The sequence below is a fragment of the Solea solea genome, chromosome 5, assembly GCF_958295425.1.
Source record: "Solea solea chromosome 5, fSolSol10.1, whole genome shotgun sequence".
Classification (NCBI taxonomy): domain Eukaryota; kingdom Metazoa; phylum Chordata; class Actinopteri; order Pleuronectiformes; family Soleidae; genus Solea; species Solea solea.
In genome coordinates, this window is record NC_081138.1 from 19,356,511 (window position 1) to 19,383,005 (window position 26,495).

A 26,495-nucleotide genomic window follows, 5' to 3' on the forward strand; every position below is an offset into this window, starting at 1 on the left:
TCCATTAGCAATAGTACCTGATAGCTGGTACTTATTTTAGTACCTGCTCTTGCAATGCTCAGAGTGAGCTGAGCCGATACTATGTGTGACGTTGTCAGACTGCCGGCCACATTGGCAGAAAGTTGGCAGTGGAAGAATCATGAGTGCAACAGGCGACGCTGGAGTCAAACCAGACAATGCCGAACTGTAGATCAGTTAAAAAGACCTACAAATCCTGGACATGCGTTAATCTCAAACATTTAGCAAGGAAATTAAATATTTAACAGAGGAGTCCGGTGTATTTAGCGACAGCACTGCTGAAAGCAGCAATTGTGAGCAGCGAGCCGCACCACAACCCCTGCCTCTGTATTTCAATTCAGTGTCTGTGTCACTCAGGAAGTACTGAACGATTCTTTTTAATGAAGTGATCCTTATGATTCAGTACCCCAAAAATAACTGCTTTACCAGTCACCAGTTTGTGTGTCACATTTAAAAGAAAGTCACGGCAGTTTCTTGCCGCTGGGCTATGATGTCTCCGCCCACGTTTGAGGTACAAGGCCACGAGGTGAGGCGTGGCGGGACTGTACAGTAGTAAAGCGCCATACGAGACTGAACAAGGGAGAATCCTGGTCCGGCTTTTACTCTATAGTGTTTGCATTCGTTCTGCTAGCAGAGGAATACTTCGAAGGGTGACCTGGTCCTGTTACTGTTGGACTAATAAGTGTAAATAGTTTGCTTATCATCTACGTCCATCATGGTACAGTTCTGTTTGGTACAGTACAGTATGGTCCTGCTTGGTATCATTTGCTTGTCAACAAATGCACATGTTACCACAACACATATTATTTTACAACAATTGTAACAAACAATACCGTTTACCAACAGTGGGGGGAACCCAAGAGCAAATCCTACATTGTGTTACTTTAACATGTTGCCTTATTCTCCTGTGACATCATGATCTCTCTTTTTTTTTGACGTGATATGAAGTTCTTACATAATGTAAGTTAAAGCTAAAATTCTGCACAGGCAAAGTGACGAGAGAAAGAGAGAGACAGAGAGACAGAGAGAGTGAGAGAGACAGAGAAAAAGAGAGAGAGACAGAGAGAGAGACAGAGAGACAGAGAAAAAAAAAGAGAGAGAGAGAGAGAGAGAGAGAGAGAGAGAGAGAGAGAGAGAGAGAGAGCGAGAGAGCCGCTTTGGTCTGTGCATGGGAGGAGCGTCACAGCTTGGATGCGGAGCTTGTAGAACCGACACCACCATCACTGGTCCTGGGGTGGAGATCGTTATGCTGAGTGTGCGTGATGAAACAGCTGTAGCCTGAAGAAGCCGCCTCACAGGCCACAGCGACACTGTTACCTACGTACTTAGATGTGATGTAGGAGCTGACAGACACTGACTGCACACACGGTGAGAGAGAAAAAAGGAGAGAGAGAGAGAGAGAGCGCTGACGGACTGTGCGTAATCCTGTGACTGGACAGCAGTGCTTCTCTCACTGTCTTCCAGCACAGACGGGCCACTGACAGCAGAAACGCACTTCCTCTGCAGTGCAGCTCGTCACCACAGAGTCCGATGCGTTCCGCCGGACCCAACCAGGTCAGTTTCATGCCGTCCATGCCGACAGGAACCTGAGCTGAAGGATGCAGGTTAAAAACCAGATCTGCACAGAGCGGAGCAGCAGCACCGACGACCCGGAGCAGGAGGACAACCAGAAAAAGACCTCATGTTTCTCCAACATCAAGATCTTCCTGGTGTCGGAATGTGCGCTCATGCTGGCACAGGGAACAGTGGGCGCTTATTTGGTGAGTTTCCACAGAGATGTCGCTTATAGTCCGTTTTATCTCCGCTAACATCGCGCTGCTGAGGCAGCGTCCTTCAAACAGGCGCAGGTGCAGCGGGTTATAATAGCCGAGCGGCGCTTCCGCTGATGCGGCTAATAATCGTGTTATTGTGATCACATTAGAATAATCACATCATCCAGGAACAGCGGGACGCGGTGCTTTCACTGATTGATGAGCTGCTGCGTATTATCCATCAGGCCTTTGCAGCATCCGCACCACTCAGCACGTTGTTGCTGCTGGAGAATCTAATGTGTGTGTGTGTGTGTGTGTGCGCGCGTGTGTGTGTGTGTGTGTGTGTGTGTGTGATGGTCTGTCGGTGGGCAGGTTATGAAACACTGGTCAGGAAGAAGGTCCGGCCAGTCTGCAGCCACCTACAGGCCTTTGACACTGGAGGATAGAGGCCCAGTCAGAGATGACGTGATTACCACAGGAGAAGTGACTGTGTCACCCCTAAGGGCTTATATTTTCACCAGAAAGAATTCACAAACACTTTATTTACAGTGAGAGCTTGGTCAAAAATAATGTTGCTTAAAGGAGATGTAAGGTTATGAAGTGTTGCTGTTGTGGGAGTAGTGATTTATCTGTGTGACCAGGCCTGGCACCAGGAGTGATTGAGGGTCACCTTTTTTCAAAATATTAAATGAATGGATGTAACCACAGAACCCTCAGAAAGGCAAAATTACCTCAAATGGTAGAAATTATAGTATAACATTATTATTATTATTTTAAATGTCTTCGATTGGTAACCTAATGTAAGTGGGTTGTCTTAATGTATCCTTCTCACTTTAGTGTTACCAACTGAAGTTTTTTTTGTCAGGTATTTTCTTTTTTATTACTACTGTCTTAAAGTTAAATCAACATAATTGGAGAACAAAGAACATTTAGCACATCACTGAATATTGTTTTGTGTTGATGAATGATTTTAAGTCAACATGAGAAGGAGGAGGGACATCATTATGGATTTGTGGCATCATTTACTTCCAGAAATGGCCAAGCTACCTTCCTAAATCCATACCATTGTTTTGAGGATTCTTATTTTCCTCATTAAACCTAGTTGCCCTATAGAGAATGATAAGAGAATGGGACTGAAAGCACTTTTTTTTAATGATCTCAGGAAGTGAACACTAGAAGTTATGTTTTAGATGTATGGCAGAGTACAAACATGTATGGGAAATGTTGGCTGGGGGTTTGAGTCTCATCAGGCATAAATTTGTACGACCTTTACATTTCAAATGTGTTTTGCACCAGAACCAGTCTCAGGTTCAAAGAGCGTTAGTTTTTCCCTGCAGTGGAGCACCTTCTTTTAAAGTAGCATCCCAAACTAAAAGTGCATATTTGGCAAATCCCTCTGTAGACAAAAGCACTATAGCTGCACCTAAAATATTGTTTGTCATCATCTTTTATTCTCCGTCTCCCCCCCCCCCATGACGTGTGCTTTTTCAACAAATCAATTTAAGTAACTCGGAACTAAAAAACGTTGAATTCATCAGAATGAGAATGAAATGGGGTTTCTCTTTTGTCTGTTCTGTAAAGCTCCGACAGCAATCGCATATTCGCGGCAGACACAGCTGCATGTGAACTGGACTTTAAGTTAAAACGTGGCTGTTTCCCATCAGTATCCGGTATGAGGTCATGTACGTATATATGGTACATCTGCCATATTTTACTGACTGTAATTCAGGCACCTTTGATGGCTGAAACAGGCCAAGTACAGCATGACGTAGCTGAGGACAATCATGTCTCCTTCAGCATCAATATTGTTTATTTATATAAAAGCTTTTTTTAAATCATAAACATTCTCTATATTTAGTATAGAGTAAGTGGACAGTTGTGTTGCATCTTGCCTGGTCATGGCTTGAAGTGAAAGAGTTTATTAAACTTGCACTGTGCAGTTTATGGTGGGTAGATCAAAAACAAGGTTTTAAAAATAATTCAACATTTAATTTGGGGGTGCTGACTTAGCCGGTACACAGTTGACGTAAAGAAGCCGTTCCTCAGTGACTCACACCCAGAACACAGCTGGTATGATGTGCATAATGTAGCAGCTGCATTAGGTTTTTTTTTTTTTTTTTGCCTGAAGTCACACTTAAGCACTTATCTTTCTTTGCCGAGCTGGCAGCAGGTTAGCCTCAGGGTAGTTTAGGGAGAAAGTGGGAGAGTGTGGGGATGAAGATGTTAGAAGCAGATTGTCCCTCACAGAGGAGCCCAGCATCTGTGTGGCAGCAACAGGTTACTGATGTTGGGAGTGGCAGGTGGCCTTGTTTCTAGTCTGCTAATGGAAAAAGACATTATTATTAAAAAAAATATTTTCTACACAAACATAGAAAACTAGCCCTCTTGACTTTGCAACAAGAAGACCCGGGTTCATGACCCAGTCGGAACAAGGGCCTTTTTGCATGGAGTTTGCATGTTCTACCCGTGTATGCGTGGATTTTCTCCGGGTTCTCCAGTTTCCTCCCACAGTCCAAAAACATGCAATATGGGGATTAGGTAAATTGGACACTCCGTGGGTGTGAGTGTGAGAGTGGATGGTTGTTTGTCTCTATGTGTGGCCCTGTGATGGACTGCTGCCTATCACCTTATGTCAGTTGAGATTGGCACAGTGCCCCCCACGACAATCATGTGGAGGATGAAGCGGTAGAAAATGGATGGATGGATGGAAACGAGTGTGTACACTCACTGGCCACTTTATTAGATACACCTGTTTCACTGCAAGTCACTGCAAATATCTATTAGCCAACATGGCAGCACGTCATGTAGGCATATAGACACGGTTAAGACAAACTGCTGACGTTCCTACCGAGCATTAGAAGAGGTGAGAAAGGTCATTTGAGTGACTTAATATGGCATGGTTGTTGGTGTCAAATGGGCTGCTCCTTATGATCTGTATTTCAGAAACTGCTGATCTGTTGGGAATCTCATGCAAAACTATCCGTAGGGTTTACAGAGCATGATGTGAAAATATCCAGTGATCAGCACCTATATGGGGAAAGGGCACTGTTGATGCCAGAGGTTAGAGAATGGCCAGGTGGACTAATTGATATTGACTTATTATTTCTGTCATTTCGAACCAAATACCCCATGTAACAACCAAGAAGGCCATTTCTAGTACAACTGTTAAACCTTGAAGCTACAGTAGCAGAAGACTACACCACGTGCCAATCCTGCCGCTTCATTAGGGTTCCTGTGTACTTAATAAAGTGGCCAGTGATGGTCCAGCCTCTTGGAGTGTCCTGTATCGATGACGTTTATTTTACTTACTTAGAGTTTTTAATGAATAATTGTAGGTAACCTGCTCAAGGCCCCCTTTTACTGTTTATTTTGGGGTATCTAATAAAAGTAATTGAGTGTATAAACCTGCATTAAGAACTTAGTGACCTGGCTGAGTTGTAATCAACAGTTTGTCTCTCATCTCTCTCTCTGTGTGCCAGGTAAGTGTCCTCACCACTCTGGAAAGACGCTTCAACCTACAGAGTGCCGATGTGGGCGTCATTGCTAGCAGCTTTGAAATAGGCAACCTGGCCCTCATCCTGTTTGTTAGCTACTTTGGCGCCAAGGCCCACAGGCCCCGTCTGATTGGCTGCGGTGGGATCGTCATGGCACTGGGGGCGTTGCTTTCAGCACTGCCGGAGTTTCTCACCCACCAGTATGAGTACGAGGCCGGCGACTCTTGGCACGCTGAGGACGGCAGGGACATCTGCTCTAACATCTCCAGGTCAGAAAACCGAGACTCTGGGTTTAAATGTGGCAACAGAGCCAACACCAACATGATGTACCTCCTGCTGATCGGAGCCCAGGTGCTGCTGGGTATCGGAGCCACACCTGTCCAGCCACTGGGAGTTTCCTATATCGATGACCACGTCCACAGGAAGGACTCCTCATTGTACATAGGTGAGTCTGCTGAGCTAATGTACAAGACAAATTGTTGTTTTTATGATGTAACTAAACTCCAGAAACCAGACAATACTAAATATCTTTGTAACAGTAAGAGGAAGGAATTAATCATCTACATCTGGGTCAGTACCCACAGATGGATCATGGAAATGTTTTCATCACTCTCACTGAAAACAATGAGGACATGAGGAAATACAAATTGTAGCCACTTTACTAGGAATGGCACAACACTACTTTTTCATGTCTGATACTGATATCACAAACTTGATATGAGGCCGATACAGACATAATTCTCCAGCTGTGTAACAAATATTCTTCTCCCATAAGAACAAATAAACAGCCCACAACATGACTCAGCTAAAATACTGTTGCTGATTTTTATTTACATTTATTTACATCCCTACACTTAACAAAAGGCTCACCTAATAGAATCAACAACCACTTAAGTCTTTGGTGCCTTAGAATATGCTCACTGCTTTTGTCTTGCCTTTATCTTGTCTTGCCTTGTATGACTGTGAATGGAAATTGTGCAATTCTATATAAAAAAAAAATAGGCATCAGAAAAATAGAATTTAAATCTATTTAAATCAGATTTTTCAAAGTCCAATTTAAACATCCAGATTATGCAACCGAAAGTTGAGTTACTACTGCATTTCAGATCAGAGTCAGACTCAAGCTGGCCTGGGCGCTCCGGACACTTTCCAACCACTGGGTTAAATATGGAAATAGTAGAATAAGCCGGTATACTAAGAATAAGACAACAATGACAAAAATATGGCTAAATTCAAACCGGGACATGCGATGAACTGATAAGGAAGCCGATTTTATGCTCTTTCATTTTAAAGAATTAAAAATTGACTATCATTCAAAAGAATTGATTCCCTGTGAGTGATTGTATGCTGGAACAAGGGCAGTAGTCCAATAGAGCAGCATAGTCGAGCTTTCGCCGAATATGCAGCAGCATTAATACCATCTCACTGTGAATGTTTTGTAGCCTCTTATTTTAGTAAGTTGTGCATGGTTTGACAACAAAATCGGGGGAGTATGTGTATTAGGTAGATATCTAGGTATAAAATACCTGTTATTAACTATAACTCATTATTTAAAGAGCCTCTATTTCCTCTGACTTCGTGGCACTTGAGGTAAGCATTTCATTCCAAACTCCGGCAAACGTTCAGAGGCCAGCAGCAGAAACTAACAGGCTAACATAACATGCATTAAGGCCTGTCTACCTAAGTTGCCAAGGAAACAGTACAGAGAGAGGCAGGGAGGCTCTGTGCCATCCCTGTTCTTCTCACTGCTCAGCGACCTGCTAGTAACAGAGCTCCATCTGGCTGAAAATGAAGATAAAAAAAAAAATGCAACTAAATACAAAAGAATATAAAAATAATATGCTTACAATTTTGGCACAGAGCATAGAAGTGAATACTGAGCACTTTTATGTAAAAAATACATTGTTTGCTCTTTTATTAGCAGTGGTGGTATTTTTGATTTTCTTGCTATAGCAACCGATTCTGTGACTACGAATGAATAAAGTGAGTGTAATCACATTGAGGGCAGAAGGCTGATACTTCAAACTTGTACACTTTCCACACTTTCAACATCATGCAACACCTCCGACAACAAGTAACCACTGTGTACATGCTGTTAAAAAATACAAATCAAGAATATATTTGCTTGTTCTTGGCCGGTAATATTGCTCCTGCATGTGTTTCAGTACAGACCTCTTGAGGACTGAGAAGGTCTGTGTACACTCTCAAACAGCAGTGCTCAGAAAAGAGGAGAGGAGAGGAGAGGAGAGCAAACAAGGCTAGCATAGCACCCAACAACTCACCCTACCATCCTGTTTGGCTGGAGGCCAACTCATACCAGATGGCTGACGATATATGTTTGCTATTTTAGAAAACTGAAAGGAATTCACTGCACTTAACACAATATGCTGAATATGTAGTAATGGAAGTTTGGCGAAGGGTGGGGTACATTTGCAAGACCCATTAGGTGACCTGTCAAAACTTTTCCTTGAAGAACATCTGACACTTGTCCTTGTGGAGGTCATGTTTAAAAATTCACCTCGCTGGGGGATATACTGTAGCATGTTTGAACGACAAGCCCTAGTTGTAGAGATGTTTCATCCACAACTACAAACGTCAACGAGAACTCTGTCTAAAAGAGTGAATCTGATTGTGTTTGTCTATTTCTGATTGAACAGTAATGGAGTGGAGTCGACAGTCTGATACCACTGTTTACTGTATTTTTTCCTCAGCAATTTAATAACTTTCAATTTGAATTTTGTACTGATGTGCACTCCACAGTACAGAACGTCCCGTGTCAGTGCAGCGACGACTTCACGGGGGCCATTTCTTTCATAACATCCCACAAGCTTCTTCCTTTGACACTTACAGATATAATCCATTATTCTTTTTGTTTCCACCACCCCCTCACTGTACTGCTTTTTTGACAGTCCAGGCATGTTGATTGCCATGGTTACCTCCTACAGTGTGACTGCTGGGTCGTCTATTTTGGCTACGTTATTGCACGGCGCTCGGTCTGCATACAGTGCGTACAGTGCTTGTTACGTGCCGCTCAATATTTCAGCGTCTATTTTTTCCTAGTCTCAAGGCGTCTGGTGTGTTTGACGAGCTTGACGTGTGAAGACACGGATGCATTGTAAGAAGAAAAAAAAACGGACTAATGCGACGTGACAGAGCAGTAGTTAGGGCTTGTTTAGCGAACATCTAACCAGATTATTCAATATTAAAACAGCAGCTCTCCACAGGCTTACTAACAAACCATGTGATAGACGGAGAGACTGCTGTGTTGTGGCCACACCTTCACCTCACATGCATCAAAACTGCCTGAATGAGACTGGAAATAATAAAGAGTGTCCCAGCATGCACCTGTCCTGTATCTGCTCTGTCATTACTGCAGGCCTGTTCTTTCTTAAATGACACGTAGGTGTTCAAGCACTGTCCATCACCTCTGTGTGTCCAAATCAAATAGAAGGCTGTTAAAAATAAACAGATTTTATTTTTTCTTTCCGTTTGCTCACCGTCACTTTATTTTTGTATTTGAAAGATAAAAGACAGGTGCCGCATTGAACAGATACGGAGCATGCTTTGTTCCTTATTTTTGATCATCAAGTCAGTGAAAAACCATGACAGAATAATTACATTAATTAAACTAATGCGATTTGCATGAGGGAAAATAAAGTCCTCTTCCTGCTGTCAGGCCCTCTCCATCTGTCCTGTGTATCATACCAACGGAAACGTGGCAAGGAAGGAGAAGATATAAACATAAATATTTATTATTTTTTGTTATAGTTGTAGAATAGAAGTATTTTTATTTTCTTATAATTAACCCTTTAACACACAAAAAAACACTGTAGTTGTACATGAACACCAGATTTTGCATGTAAAACATATTTGAAATAACATTTGTTTGTGTTTTTCCAACTCTTTCCTCTTGGTGACAAAGACGCTGATTCGCCGGCTTCCTGCAACGGCAAGAGTGAAATTACCGTAATAACCACATCAGCTTTCAGAAACCGTTGGAATATTTGGAATATATTTCCAAATTGTCAGTGTTTAAGGGTTAAATAGTTTTTAGTGTGTTTTAGTGTTATTGGTTAATGAAATGGAGACCTATTTTATATGTTATACATATAACAGTTATTTCAATATTTTTATATGTTTTATAAGTGAACTCTTTAGCCAGTAATAATGATATTAGCTAGTTAACAGATTAGCACCTGCACTCGTTCCTGCTCACCTCTGTTCTGCCTCTCTCTGGAGTCACATGTCCTCTGTTTTAGGAGCTCATGCTCCCTGCACCTCTTTCTTTCTCTCCCTCTGTGCTGCCTCTGATCCTGATCCTTCTTGTCATCCTCCTCCTGTTCAGCCACTGCTGAAACTTGCCCGCGGTCCGTCCTCAGGGATGGAGGGGATAAAGACGGGGAGCAGTGGCAGACTTTTGCCCAAGCACCTAATGCAGAAGGACAAACCAAAGCCAAGTTTCAGCAGTGGGTTTACAGCTCACCCCTTCCCCTGACCTTAGACACTTGCAATCCTCAAACAGAGGAAGTATTCAAAGCAGTCAACAACAGCGACAATGAAAAATTATCAAACTGATATATGCACTGGTTCGCCTGCGTCACTGTGACCTTCTCCTGTAGGTCCATGTTCTCCAAAGTTGTCCTCATCAAAGAACATTTATCAATGTATTTTAACACAGGGGTTCAAATGACACATGTGCCGTCCAATTTCATTATCCTTACTGACTTACGGATAACATTCTGACTTTAACAATAATAATTTATTATATTTGAGGTAGTAAAAAGTAGGTTATACCTTAAGGCAACGCAGCTCCAGTGAAGAGGTGACCTCGTTCACCTCTGAGCCTGCTGAAGTGGGTTGTCCACCCTCTTTCAAACCAACAAACAAAATTAATATACGTAGCAAAATAAGCAGGTTTAGAGTGATAATCTGTAGTTTAATAATAAAAAAATAAAAATGACCTCTGTAAGGTAAACTCTGTAAACTCGAGTTTACCTTAAATCATCAAAGTTAAACCGTATACCAGTCTGGTGCTGTTTACTTCTGCGAGTTACTCACATGGTTACTCTTTTAGTAAAAATCAAAGTTTCATTACAATCATGTATAATATTAGCTAGTCGAGTGAATCAAACCTGTTACTTTAATTTAAACACAAATTCCTCCACTGGCATCCAATAACCGGCATCGGCCATCTTGGGCCCCATCACTGTTGGCAAAGAATTCTTGGATATTAACGCAGCCTGCGATTGAAGGAGTCGACGAATCTAGTCGAAAAGGGACAGGGTATGTCACAGTGTTGCAACGCATTTTTGACAAAAATCTGGACGACAAATCCACACTTTGGAGGATCCACACCCTTAAATGGGACACAGCTATAGTGGTGGGATTGTCTGCAGAAATCCCACTGATTAAACCACAGTTTTTGATTTTCCATCTGGTTTTGTTGCTCTACATAACAAAGAAATCATTAACACTGGATAGCTAATCATTTTAATCTTTGGAGTACACCATTTACATTATGGACCAAACAACTTATCAAGAAAATATTTGACAGATGAATTGATTAGGAAAATGATCACTAGTTTCTTGCAGACCTACAATCAATCCAGTAACTGACGGGTTATTTTCACTGCGTGCTGACTGACAGGCCAATAGACTTGGACCTACACTACAGTATCGTGCCATTCTTGGTATTTAGTTGACATTGCAGCAGCTGCATTATCTGCATATACAGTATGTGAGTGCATACAGTTGGAGTATATTTATAAAATTGCAAGTCAATGTCAATATTATAATGCTCACATGTCCTACTGTATACAACCAGCTGTGACCCATGATAGGAGGAGAAAATGGCCTCTCAGACCTTCCCACTCCTGAGCTGTGTGGACCATCATGTCCGGGGTGGATTGTAATTAGGTTATTGATTGTTGTCTGCTGCTTGACTGATACCCAAGGCAAAGGCAACGAAGCCTCCCATCTATTGTATCGCTCACAGAGCCTCGAAAAGAAACAGATTTTCAATTAGAGTATGCATTTGTGCATTTTTACAGTACAGTGCCTGCTTACCTCTTAATGGGATGCTGTGTAAATGTTTGTATCTTCCTAATGGAAGTGTAAATCTTGTTTTGCCTCACAATGTACATTCCTGTCTTTTGTGAGCACTGCCGGAACATTACAGTGCATTGACTGGGAAGGCTATTAAGAGGCCTCTAGTTTTATTTGGCTTACTTAATCTGCAAAAAAAAAAATCCTATATTCCTATATATATACAATGCAGTTTATCAACTGTATCGTAGAAAGACATAATCACGCATTGTGCCGTTTTTTTTTGGCCAATATCATGCTGCACAGCCAACGACAACAACAACAGCTGCAACAGACATGTTTAAAACCTGCAGCGGAGAGTCAAATGGCAGCAACAAAATCAGTAAGGTACAGTACAGAAATGTCCTGTATGAAATGAGCCTATGGAGCTGAAGGGGTCCAGCTGTGGGTCAGCATCTATTCCTGCCTCATATCTTAACCTCTATTCATAATGCGTATAATGAGGCACCGTGAAGCTGAAAGTCGAGAGTCCTCTGCAGCAAAACGTTTTCACTCCAGTGCAGCCATTACTCTTCCTCTGTAGGACAGCAGAGGAAGAAATGGACGCTGACTCAGCACACACTGTCCGTTAGGTCCGGCCCAGGTTGTTATATGTGTGCACTGTGCACCTTTTAGGGCTACCTTTGCCAAGATACAAAGTACCAGTGATTGAATATTGCCATAATGGAGTCTGAGTGAGTAATTATTCATGTGCTGGACCTGGCAGTTCAACCAGGTACAGGAGTCCTGTCTCACTGTATGACTTTGCCTCTGCTGCACTCCGTCCTGCTGCTGGTCATAGACCATAGAGGAGGGACAGACACCGCTTATCAGGTCAGGTTAAATTTCCATTGAAACCATTGTCAAATGAGTTCACACAATGCAGATAAAGCCTATCATGACTCCACATGACTCGCTCCGTGTTTGTCTTTGTAGCCGTGTTTACATCTTGTGTCACCAGACAACATTACCGCACTTCCCACGGGAAGCAATTCATCTTATGTGAAGACAGATGAAGGCCACAGCAACATTGTGCTAGTAAAGTGAGACAGCAGGGGGAAGTATGACACGAAAGGTTTCAGATGTGAATTTTACGGCTCAAAAAAAAACCTGGTCATCCAGCAGTTTGACAGAATGACCGCCCCCTGTGCTGCTGGTGTAAACACAAGCGCTCCCTAAGTCAGGTCTGATAGTAATGTTCCACACTGGGCCTGTTTTCATTTAAAAGATGCAGCATACATACAAATAATGTCACATTGTTTTCCAAACAGTGAATTATCAAGTAAAAGTCAACATTGATTTCTATTGTTTTTCCAACAACTGCTGTCATCTTTTAGAGGGGTCATTAAAGCAGATTGCATTAGCATATTTGATTTAGTATAGATTTTTTTTTTTTTTTGCTAGAAACTCCCCCTGACCCAATCTGGGATTAAAGGGGGAATAGGGGAATAAACTGCCAATACAGGACAAAGCAATTAAACATGTCACTCCGCTCAAAGCACAACCCACCACTAAATCAGGAGGGACTGTAAGGATCATACGTCTGTTACGACAATAAAGTATCGCACTGATACTGATACGGACTATCGTATTTGTGTTGTTGGTTTTTGACCAGTAAACATAAGCCCTTTTATACGCTGTAATATTCCTGTGATATACAGTATGTACTATGTTTGATAACAGACAAATACATATCGTTGATGTTTTATAGGCTGATTATTGCATTTTAGTATATTTAACCCTTTAACATAGTTTCTTAATTTTAAAGTGTTAAAACAGTATTTAAACATGCAGTAAATTGTAAATTACTTGGAAGTTATTCTGAAAAAAAACCCAGCAAAAGCACTTACAGGACATTCTCTGGTCCTTTTATGGTTAAAATAAGCACACAAAAAAAAGTCCAGATAGACATTTTGAGGGTTAGGCCGACATCAAAGTAATGAGGAAGAATATTTTTCACAGAAAGGAAATAACAAGAGAGAAGTGGCCATAATGAGCAGCATCTCATATAATGAGAAGAAGGCTTTGAATCAGTTATAGCATTTAGAGATGTAAATAATTCAGGTTCTTCATACACAGTAAGTTACTGATGTGGGATAAAAATGGCCCACGATACAGTTGAAAATGACTTTCATGGATTTCTTCCTATACAGTAAGTAATGGCTGAAAGAGAAGTGTCAGCACAGTTAGACGTCTAGTGAGCTGTTGGCCTGATGATAACGACACACAAGGAGGATCTGTCAGATCCTCTACACGCTCGCAGCTTTAGTGGAGTATCTCTGTCACACAGACAAAGACTGAGCTGCCAGAGCATAACACGGATAATGTATCTGACTGATCTGTATTTGTATCTCAAAAAAAAAAGATCTTGTTTCTTTGGTATTGGTAGTAATGAAAACCTAGGTCTAGTTGGGGTAAAGGTTTAGATCACACATTATCTATCGACAGTACATTTAATAGATACGATTTGTACGTTTTTAAATAGTCTTTTTATGTCTTTTAATCCGTTCCTAAAAATCACAATGCATTCATTAATCAGAGTTAGTTTTTAGAAAATAGAAAATGCCACATTCATTGCACATGTTTTTTCATTTACTTTTCTTTTTGAAGTGTCAAAGTAATAGAATCCATCCATCTTCTACAGCTTTATCCTCCACATGAGGGTCACTGGTGCCAATCCTAGCTGACATCGGGCAAAAGCATTATGGTATAACACTACAGAATATGTTATATCGTTTTATGAAACAGTAAATTAACTTTACATCGAGTTTAAAGCCACAGAACAGACTGTTGTGTCATCAAGGAAATGGCCTCAGATGTAAAAGCAGACTGGCATCAGTCCTGAATCCTTCTCCTGATTGGTGTCTAGCAGCTGTTGCAAAAGGATTATGAGTCGTCTCTTTCCCAGAATTCTTCCTAATCTTGCTGCTATTAACGTTATTTGCTTCTCTTATGAAGGCCATTTCCAGGACCTTTCATCGTCATGTGAATTTATAGATTTATAGATTAGACTGCACTGGCAGCCAACATTTCTGCTATGGTTTCATGTGCATGCGTGTGTTAAGTGTGTGCATGCATGCCAGCCTGCCCCCATCACATCCATTATAGATTAGCTGTGCTGCTGTGTTTGTCTGTGATTTGACCCCTAGTGGCAGGCAGAGCAGGAGAAAGGAGGCTGCTCATTGGCTGGTGGTTACGCTCACGCTGCTTTAACCTCATCCGTTAACCTGAACACACAGCCTCACTGGCATCAGTGACTCCACTGAAGTGAACGTAATGCAACTTTATCTCACTCAGAGAAACAGAGGATGAGTCTGCTTTTGTAGTTCAGTGATATGTAAAAACACGGCGTCTTGGGTTTTTTTATTTTTAATTTCAAATGCACTTTGTAATTCGTAGGATCGCCTTGTAACACTTGCCCCACATTCTGTAACAATACCGCTGTCCTGGATTAATACATAACAGCATGTTTGTTTGTTTTATAAAGAATTCAATTTAGTTGCACTGACTCCAAAATCGATTGCAAATGTGTATAAATGTCTGTAAAAATGTAAAACAAAAATCAGCAAAAAGCATTTTAGCTGAGTCATGTTTGGGCTGTAAACTCAGGTACTGACCATAATTTATAGTGCGTTTTTTTTCATTACCTACTTTTCTGGCATCTTTCTAAGGTTTGTTTCCTAAGAGGTGGAACACAAGTGGCCACAATATTACTTTTACAGATAAACTGGAATTGTTATCCATATAAAACGAGAAAACATAAAAGTCGTCAAAAAGTAGTTTAAAACTAAAAATATTATTGTTATTTATTTCACAAATATCCAACTTTGAGTCGGCTCACTGGAATCAAGCATAACATTCAACCACTAAACCACATTTTCTGTAAATTTTATGTAAATTACTATAATTATTATTATTATTATTATTATAATAATAATGTTATATAATCAATAATTTTAGGTTAAAGAGCTTCTACATACTGGTGTATTAACTGTTATGAAAACATGAAAAATTATTTTAATAATTACCAATGCTGTTAATTTAGGGCAGCTGTGGCTATTGGTGGTGGTCTAGTAAATGTTTAAATCACTGTATATTCATGGTGACCAGAAATCACATAAATCATAACCACATTTAATGTTGCTGACCAAAGCAGTTATGATTACAACCCTCACAGGGAAATGGATGCATCATTTGTTATGCTCCTGCTATGAAGCAGTGATGCTACGCCAGAACTCACTTTTTCAATTTATTTATTATTTCACTTTTTGAATCGCTTAATATCGATTACTGAATTAATCGTCGACTATTTTGATAATCGATTCATTTTGATGAATCGATTTGATGAAGGAAATAATTGTCAGATTAATCTTTTATAAAAAAATAATCATTAGTTGCAGCTCTATTCCATTTAACGCCAGCCTCACAATCACACACTGTCCTGTACTGCTTATTTGAAACCTGTCAGCCTCTGGGCTGTCAGCCGTGTCAGTGCCTCCCCATTGCTCTTACACCAACAGCCACATTTCCTGCTTGATTATTTATGATCCTGCGGGATAATCTAGTCTTGGATCAATTAACCTGTGCAACCTATGAGCTACCCCTCATGTGGAGAATAACGTGGTAGAAAATGGATCGATGGAACCTATGAGCAGCATATTACATCGACAGTGACGGAATCTGCCAGTGGGAGACATCTGGTAAAGTCCTTTGGCGTGGACGCAGAACCTAATCTTTCCTTGAATAGAATACACGCAGGTCTCAATCATATGGTGAATCTAATAACACAAGTGCTCTCATGGGAACAGAAGCTTGATGTTACGACATGTTTAATTAAAGGGGCTTGTTATGAACATGTTCCACTATATACAATGCTGCCCTCTGCTGAATCATCAATAGAAGTGCAGTTATTGTCAAAGTAAGTGAAAATGAATGTAGATTTTAGGAAACTAGCAGGGGAATATTGTATTTCTTCTATTTTATTTAACTGATGTTTGAATTTTGCTTTCTTCTCTACTGTCTTTCAGGTATTTTATTTTCAACATTAGTGTTTGGCCCGGCTTGTGGCTTCATCTTAGGTTCCGTCTGTACCAAAGTCTATGTTGATGCCGTCTTCATTGACACAAGTGAGTTGGTGTTTACTCTTAATTTACATTTAATTGCACATGTTATATTTGTGGTCATCCCACTGGGCTAAACACCATTCTGATTTTCTCTTAATGAGCAGTAAAAATGTTATCTCACATCATCATTTACATTCTATTCATTGTGCTAATTACGCTACCTTCTGTTTAGGTAAGCTGGACATCACCCCAGATGACCCTCGCTGGATCGGGGCATGGTGGGGCGGCTTTCTCCTCTGTGGTGCCTTACTCTTCGTGTCAGCTCTCTTCATGTTCGGCTTTCCCCAGGCACTGGACGAGCAGAGCATGGATGGTGTCGGGGAGAGTGAGCAGGCCATGCTGCCTCCTTCTCTGTCCATGGACTACCAGGGCTCTAAATCTAAAGCGACCTTTCATGGCTTTGATATGAACAGTGGACTCACGGTCTGTGAGCACCTGAGAGGTAAAGGGGAAACAGAGGGTGCAGAGGGGGGAAAATGATTAAAATAAACCAAAATTATGTATATGATTTTGAACCACTTTCTCTGTTTTCTTCTCCTCCTCTTCACCGACTCAGTCATCCCCCGGGTTACCAGGCACTTACTGTCTAATCCGGTGTTCACTTGCATCACACTGGCAGCGTGCATGGAGATCGCCGTGGTCGCTGGCTTTGCCGCCTTCCTCGGCAAATACCTGGAGCAGCAGTTCAACCTCACCACCTCGTCAGCCAATCAGCTGCTAGGTAGGCAAGAATAGTTTTGTCATTAAAAACAAACGAGGTAAAAAACAGCCAGATTAAAGTTATTATCAGTGGAATTTTAGGAAAAAAACATCTCTGTATTTCTCGCCCCAGGTATGACAGCTATCCCCTGTGCCTGTCTGGGTATCTTCCTCGGGGGGCTGCTAGTGAAGAAGCTGAACCTGTCGGCTCTGGGCGCTGTTCGTATGGCCATGCTGGTCAACCTGGTGTCAACTGCCTGCTATGTCTCTTTCCTCTTCTTGGGGTGCAACACTGGACCTGTGGCAGGGGTGACCGTCACCTATGGCAACGAGTAAGAGTGATAAGCTGCTCTCATGAATGAAGACTCAAGGCTTCTAGTAATACATGGGTCTTTCATTTGTTTGCTGTAAATGTGCTTGATTGCCATTGATATGCATGTTTTCTTCAGTTGTTTGTTGTTCGCCTCACATTAATAAATGCTGTGTTACTGCAGCATTTACAGGATTTTGAAAAAAAAAAACTCTCATCACTTTCTTGCCAAGAATTAGATGAGAAGATTGATACCACTTTCATGTCTATATGGTAAATAAGATTAAGCCAGCAGGCAGTTAGCTTAGCTCAGCATATACGCGGACAATACTCATCTCATTTAAGTCTTGGCAGTACACCAAATGTGCATTTTCCAAAATACTAAACTAGCCCTTACTTCCTGTGCATTTCTATGTCATGTGTAAGAGACTTTAAATCACAAAAGCCATAATGTCTGTCCAGTGTAGATTATTGAATTACTCATCCATTAGAAACAAAACAATCAATATAAGTGGGTATTAATGGAGGCCAAAAAAAAGGTTATGTGTTTTTGTGTTTCTCAGTTTTTAATTCTGATTTTAATATAAAATTAATATTTGTTGTAAAACTTAAAATGTCAGGAATCTATTTGTTTTACTGTTAATTTTCAGTATTCACTGGTAAAATATTGAGCCTATAGTGTGCTCCATTTAGACCAGATTGCAAAACTGGTCATCTGACCCACATACGGCATGGAATGATGGCACTTGGGCAGTCTGCTCCTGTTTTCCATATCTGGGCCACAAGCTGACCACTTAGCTGCCACGTGTCAGCCTCATGTCAGCAATTGTGCCAAATATTTACCAAAGGTGGCCCACATTTGTCTGAGGACGTTTGGGCCATATTTATTATTTATCACATGGACCACTTTTTGTCTGGGCCAGATAAAGACTTGCAGTGCTACATCATTGCCAAAAGTGGCCCACATGTGGATGCTATCTGGGTATTTTCTCTAGTGTAAACTTTGACCTCCTCCACAGGACATTGCAGTCATGGCAGCGGCCGGAGTCAGCATGCATCAGTAACTGTAACTGCTACACAGCATCAGTGAGTCCTGTCTGTGGTTCCAATGGCGTCACCTACCTTTCAGCCTGCTTTGCTGGCTGCACCAAACCAGTGAGTGACACAAGCTGTATAATGGTGTCTACAGCACACGTTCATATTGTGCAGCAGTCTTCACTGAGGCAGCAGAGAAACTAAACTCCAATCCCCCCTCTTAATCTGTCTTTGTGTCAGAACCTGACCAGCTGTACGTGTATATCCAGCAACAACGAGGAGGCGGTGGCTTTACCGGGGAAGTGTCCCAGTCCAGGCTGTCAGCAGGCCTTCCTCACCTTCCTGTGTGTGATCTGTGTGTGCAGCATGATCGGCGCTATGGCACAGACACCATCTGTCATCATCCTCATCAGGTATAACGCCCGTTATTGCATATTAGCTCCACAAGAGGGAGCCTTTGCCATGTATAGCTGTGAAAGGAAAAAGGATGGAGCCGCAGTCATTTTGGAAGTCCCAGTTGCACATGACACACGTTACATGACATGAGTACCGAAAACTAAACTAGGAATAAATACATACATCTTGTTCTCTTGCTCAAATCACATTGCAGAATTTCTCCATTGAACAAGAAAAACTCAGTGACAGAGGAAACTGGTGTATACTGCAATGCTCTTGTGTCACCAGTTCTGAAGTTGTAAGTGAGTGTCGGAGTAAAAAATTGAGACACACCTCTTTAAATTTGAAGTGAATCCCATTTGGCAGTTTAAAAAAGGCCTAACTCACCCCTAGTCTTATGGTTACTTGTGGCACATCTCCTTGTATCAGTGAGCAGTGGTATGGAGCACAGCACAGATCACTCTTGGTAAATTGCTGTGGAAATAATATACAACTCCTTATATGGACATCCTGTTGTTGAGTCAAAGTTCTGATTCATTTTATATCACATATTTATTTAGGGAGTAGCGATAATTGTGCACAAGTGACAAAATAGACCGTACAATTTTATTTTTATTTTTTTCATAAAAATGAGCCAAGCAAACTTTTGTGTGTGTGTTTTTATATAGTTGGTGAAAATTGGACGTGGGTTTTCTCCAGGTTCTCCTGTTTCCTCCCACAGTCCAAAAACATGCAATTTGGGGATTAAGTAAATTGGACCATAGGTGTGAATGTGAGAGTGAATGGTTGTTTGTCTCAATGTGGCCCTGGAGGTGGACTGGCGATCTGTCCAGGGTGTACCCCTCCTATCATCCATGTCAGCTGAAATTGACACAGCACCCCCCTCGTCCCTCATATGGAGGATAAAGTGGTAGAAAATGCATAGATGGATAATTTCCTCAGATTGCCTGTAGGTTGTGCTGAAAAAAAGGACATAAGGCCCTCTATACTGCACATTCTTATTTGCCTCTGTATTTACATTTTAACATAGTAAATTGAAAAAAGCAGCCTACATGGTCTGTGTTCTGAGGGTTAACCCCCGCACCCACAAAAACTGACGTGTGCCAAAACACTACAAGGCAAAAAAGATAAACACTTAAAAGGCTTAAGCCTTTGTTGACCCCAACAGTGGAAAGCAGTTATAGCCTATGAACACATACAGGACACCAAACCTACCCTCTAGTTACAAAGCTACCAATGCACTCCATCCATCCAATTCAGACAGCAGCACACACGCTGAGTAACGGCGACCTGCCTCACAGTAATGGCAGCACCACGCAGTTGCAGAACATACAAATCGGTCAATGGATTAATTGTTCCTGGGAACACTGAACCCAGGTGTTTCCAAAACATAATGACAAAACCACACCTTCTAGGTATTTGTAACACAAACACATACAGACACATAGCCAGCCCAGCAGCCAAAGGAGGTGGTGTCATAACAGCAGTGAATTATTATTTAACTGTAGTGGATGTGGCTCACAGGTCTGTGAGTGTGTAGCAGAGGAAACCCTTATCTGGATTGGTTGTTGGTCAACCACAGATGGCCACTTAACACAAGCGCAAGTGCTGTAACTCATCTCCGATGTTTCTCTCTTTCAGAACTGTAAGTCCAGAGCTTAAATCATATGCTCTTGGAGTTCTGTTCCTGCTCCTGAGACTTATAGGTAAGATACATTTAGTTCTCAATTAAGTCTTATAATACTTTTCAAAATAGTGTATTTCCTACACAATTTGACATGAATGTATATCTACACAGCCTGGTTGAAAGGAACCTCAATGGTCTGTCTGTGTAAATAGAAAGGAGAACTCAAATCCAATCTGACCTCCTGTCTGTTCACAAATCATCCTCCAGGTTTCATCCCTCCCCCTCTGATCTTCGGCATGGGCATCGACTCCACCTGTCTGTTCTGGAGCTCTGTGTGCGGCGAGAAGGGAGCGTGCATGCTGTACGATAACGTGGCCTACAGGCACCTGTACGTCAGCATCGCCATCGTCCTCAAGTCGTCGGCCTTCATCCTGTACACCACCACGTGGCAGTGTTTGAGAAAGAACTACAAGAAATACATCAAGAACAGTGAGGGCTACCTCACTCCCACCGAACTCTTTGCCTCTAACGTGACTCTGGACAATTTAGGCAAGGAAATCACGCAGAACCCTGCCAACAGGACAAAGTTCATATACAACCTGGAGGACCAAGAGCTGAGTAACAACATGGAGTCAGTTTTATAGTGGCGCTCTCTCCAGGGACTGCAGACTAGAACTATTAATGCTACTGACCTAATACGTTTCTCTGTTGTTGTACTGGTTTAGAAGAAAGTCCTGGGTAAGGGTTTTATTCTCCTTTCAGACTTAACAATAATTTCCCATTCACATTGCACTCAATTTTATCCGCTATAATTTTTACTTAAATATAATTTATCCAGTCTTTTTGGTTGTGCTGTTTTTTTTTCCTCCCTTGTTGACAAGAAAGAGAAAAGAGAGGAGAAATTAGACTTAAAACACCACCAGAGATTTTAAACGGGGGATGTTGATTTGCATCCAGGACAATTCTTCTACCAGGACATCAGGAGAGCTTTTCTTTACAGAAAGATTTAGTCACATTAGGTTGAGATGTAGCGCAGAATCAGGGCTGTGTGAGCGGCAGTAAACGGCCTGTTCATCAGTGGATCAGTGGACAGTTTTGTTTTCCTTTAGAGGGGAATATTTTCTCAGGTCTTCATGTTAAATAGAAAGAATGAGAGTTGATGTAACGTGTCCATCGTCAGATGCATTTTTAACTTGTTTTCAGAGCACTTTTCAGATGCGAAGAACACACAGTTGTCGCACAACTGGGATCTTTCCATTCAGGGAGTCTCACTTTAGGTAACCAGGCAGCCTCGCCACACATTTACACACTGGTGCCAATAACTCACCTACCCTCACTCTATTTTTATTATAATTAACCTAATTAGACATATATATATATATATATATATACAAAAAAATATCTATACACCAAACTGAACCAATCCATATCTGCCATTCTGCACTTGTGCAGTGACCCAGGCTCTAATATACTGAGTACAATGAAAAATTAAAACAACTATAAACCATATTTCCCAAAACAACTCAGAAGTTAACTGCAGTAATTTATTTTACATGTTTGTGACTTTGCATTTACAAGGTAGCTATACCCACGTGTCTCTCTTATTTGCTTTCCATGGAATTGGCCTGTTGTCGTTCTAGAGGACGTTTGTGGAAGGTAGAGGAGTGCCTGTGTGCAGATACGAGCAAAACCAACACTAATAGGGAGCATTGTAGGGAGCACTGAGCCACCACTTCCATGTGCACCACCAACATGGTTCACTGTTAAATGTGATGATCCCTTTACTGTGCTATGATAATGAATCCTAGACAAGCTTCTGAGACCAAATGTCTGTTTTACCGCCACAAAAGCATTTTTTTTCTACTTCACTCAAATCAGTTGATCATCTCCGTTACACATCTCCGTTATACTGTAAGGGTGACTTACAGTATACATATATATACTTCATCATACTCAAAATGAGTGAGGATAAAAAGGAATGATGTGGGGCCCGCTCACATCAGTACATGGAATTGCAACATTTATGAGAACGTTTATAATTTATAGTATAATTCTGCCTCTCATGTCACTGGGAGATGAAGACGAAGATGAAGAGATACAGTTTGACTTAGTGGTTTACTTCCACTCTTGGGGATGCCACCTTCAGCAGTAATGCATGGAATACATAGAAACACAAGATAAATACCATGTAGGGAACATTGTATAATAAGACTCTCCAAAAGGTACACGGTACAGAGCTGAGGCAGGCGGAGGCTGACGCTGAGAGCGAGCGAGCGCAAAAGGCATTTAAGTGGAACGCCAAGTCAACACAGTGGTGATAGTGGTGGGCTAGCTGTCGGCGGACACGGCGTAGCATGACGCAGCCAGAGTTAGTTCCTTTAACAGCATGCTGGTAATGCATGTGATGATAGAAAATAAATAAATAAATATTTAGTATGTCACAAAGTTGCACACACACTGTGGTTTGATGGACATGGTAGTGGTTAAAGACACATTTAACTCTAGTGGCCTGTAAATTCTATTTTTGACCACAGGAAAGCTTTATAATGCATACTGCATTGTGATGTTAACATTTAAAGAAAACAAACAAAAAAAAAACAAACTCAGCTGACTCATAATCACTCACACTGCAGTGACTGTCTTAATCTTACAGATGTTTTTCTATGGGATTCTGATTTCTGACATATACACTTTATATCGACTATATTGTTTTTTTTTCTTCCCTGCCTTACTTTGTAAGTATTTAATATGTTTTGCATCAAAAATATGGACGTTTTTGTCCAGCTTCTAACCATTGCAATAGATGTGTTTGCCACAGATGTTTAATCCATTTTGGGGTTTGACACAGGGACTTAAAGGAGTGTTTCAGCATTTTGGGAAACTTTCTTGCCAAGCGACACTGAACCCCGCGAAGTATCCCCGCAAATCGTCCCTTCCCCATAAACTTTTTTTTTTGCAGGTAATTAAATACAAAGTGTTAAGTCTTAAAAGTTGCTCGTGGATGGATTTTGTCACTGGATCCAGGCAAACTTTTCCTTCTGTTTTCCACCTTTGCCCTAAATTTAGCAAACCAGCTGCTGGCTACAGTTTCATGTTTACTGTACAGACATTAGAGTGGTGTCAGCCTTCACATCGCTTGGCAAGAAAATGAGTTTCCCACAATGTTAAACTGGAAGTTAGTTGCAGTTGCCTACTACTCTTTCAAAGGTTTCCACTGCTTGGTTTCATTTTACTTTAATCGTTATTTTTGCCTATTATGAGTGGAGATTAGAACTAAACCACTCAACCAACTCACAATGTATTTAGTTTAGCACCTCACTGAACCAATAGTTTGTTATTTAAACGTTGCCATGCACTGATGCTTTACATGGGACTGACGTAAGTGTCACATTAATGCTTGGCGGTAGTTGCTAATGTCGGTAAAGTGATGGTGATGTGATGTCCACCATTGTTGGGTGCACTTTGTCTGACAAAAAACACATTGGTCACAAGGAGAACAAGAGCTCTGTTTTGGACTGTGTAGATTTTGAACTAAATGTGCTGGAATATTTGCATATAAAGTTGGAAAGTTGAGCATTTTTCATATGCAACACAAGTGAAGAGACGCATGGGGGACAAAAAAAAATGCAATTTGGGGACACTTGATGTTGCTTCATTTAAAGTGAAAGAGAAGTGTTTCAGTTGACGCCTCCTGTGTTAGCATCAGGAAATCTATGGAGAGGAAACTATTGTTTGAGATCACTTCCTAATGGACCTATGTTTGAAAGAGAGCTATGCCAAACCACGCCAGACTAATATCTGCTGGGTTTGATGTTTGACAGAAAAAGCCACAGATTTTTTAGAGCTGCTTTGACACTTGAATCCTTACAGTGGAGGAAAATCTGGGCCTGGAACACTTTTCAAGCCCAAATTTAAATTATCCCTGGCAGGACATTTATTACAGACAGACATTATGCTGAGGTGTACAGAAAATACACAAATAAATATTAAAAAAAAAGGAAGCTTCCACATTTCTAATAGACAGGAGGATAATGAAACCCAACATTCCCAGCTGGTTTGCTGTTTCCTCCTTAGCGACTCCCAACAGGTGATGCTGTATTTTGATATCTGTAATGTCCAGTGTGTCATAATGCTGACTCCTCTGTACATAATAGTACCATACAAGTGCCAAAGTGACACCATAGAAGTGTTCTGTAACATCCTGCAGAGAACTTGTCTCAACACGCTGGAGCTCAGAGCAGATCGTATGTAGCCTTTCTGTGATATCCCTCCACTTACTTTCACCATATCATTGTCCCCAAAACATATTGCCTATAAAATATTGTATATTGGTCTAGAAAGCAGTATTTATTTAGGATGTAATAACTGTTAATATGTAGGACTTTTTCTACTAGTGAAGTTATAGTCTAATTTTGTCTTTCCATCTGTGGCAAAGCTAACTGGTTGTTGCTTTGCTCCAAATATGAAAACAATACTCGTCTTGAAACAAATTACACCACGGTTGAGCTCCAGCCCGACCTGGTGCGGTAATTATGGTTGACTGTAGTGAATCAGCCAAATTTCACAGATAGCAATTCCTGCACCTGTGCCTGGATATTAAGCTTCTACTCTTGAGACTTTGTGATGGAAGCCAATGTTGTGCCATATCAACCTGTGCACTGTAACATTCTACACGTACGAAGAAGAAGCCAACATATTGTAGGTCTGGTGTGCTGGCAAGTGGGACAGCACTTGCTTGACCATGTATTCACCTGCGGCGAAAGGACTGTTTCTTTTTGCACCTAAATGTGCTGGAGATGTTTTGCCTTGTGATGAGAAAACTGCTTATTTACACATCAGTTTTTTTTCTATAAATTTATTTTTCTTGTCATTTTTGTTTGATGACTTTGCCTTTTGGTACGAGCAGGTTGATCTTTGTAACAGATCTTTAGTGACGGAAGTATTGATATATGAAGAGTTTACTGCCAAATACTACAACATCTGTGGGAAAATATGTACTTATCTGCCAATATTGGAAGTGTTACCTGTAAATAAGTCCAGAATTACTTGGACCAGATTACTTTGTTGCCATTGTTAAGAGCAGTCAAGTTTAGTAGATGAAGGATGTTGTTTTGGATGGAAACTCTTCATATGCAAATAGATAAGCCTTTAGGCAGCATGTTGCCTTTTTTTTTCACAGTAAAACCATGTGCTAACCATGTTAGTGATGGTCTTAAAGTGTGTTTGCGTTTGTTGTGGGCGATAGTCATAATGTGAATTCCATGGCTTTCTGCATTGAGGGGACCTTTGTAGAGGGAAACGGGCAACAAAAGAAGAAAATATCACTTATACTTACAGAGTATCACAAAGACCTTCACCTTTGCGCGATTGCATCTTTGGGTTTGTTTTACGTTTTTCTTTTAATGACATAAATTTATATTCAAAAGCTTTATGTTCTGTATAATTCTTGGGAAATGTTACATGATTGTGTGTTCATTGTAAATACATTAAATATACTATTTTTGGTTTTAATATGACCTTTTCTGTGTGATCATTAACATCAAACCAAACGAAAGGACCATGTGCCACATGTTACTGTTTATTTTCCTTTAAATGGGAATGTGATTAACAAAACAGACATACTATCTATCTATCTATTAAATACCAAAAACTAGAGATTGAGATTACCACCTTAGGAAAATGTGTACTGACATCATAAATTAAGTAAAAAAAGTATGTTCTATCCCATCGAATTCCATGCAAAAATTAGTTATTTTTGCCCCCGATTGGCTTTTTAATATATAGCCAGTTCTATTTAACTTCAGGAGAATTTGGCATTTATATATATGTGCGTATATATATATGATGTCTAAGGTTATCAAACAGCCTTAGTTGCATGATTTCTGGTTACCTCTGTGTCAAATGTAAAGCACACTGCAAATGCACTACTTCATTTGTACACTAATGTATAGAACAGCT

The 26,495-nt window shown here is 40.8% G+C and overlaps 1 protein-coding gene across 1 annotated transcript; it reads left to right on the forward strand.

Annotated features, from left to right (window-relative positions):
• Positions 1–1,179: 1,179 nt before the first annotated feature.
• On the forward strand, positions 1,180–26,048 carry LOC131459468 (solute carrier organic anion transporter family member 3A1-like). Its single transcript, XM_058629339.1, has 10 exons — positions 1,180–1,778; positions 5,249–5,708; positions 16,375–16,473; positions 16,643–16,912; positions 17,027–17,191; positions 17,303–17,501; positions 18,499–18,634; positions 18,755–18,927; positions 20,552–20,616; positions 20,805–26,048. Exons 1-10 carry the CDS (start codon positions 1,617–1,619, stop codon positions 21,179–21,181), a joined length of 2,106 nt encoding a protein of 701 aa, XP_058485322.1. The 5' UTR covers positions 1,180–1,616; the 3' UTR covers positions 21,182–26,048.
• Positions 26,049–26,495: the final 447 nt, after the last annotated feature.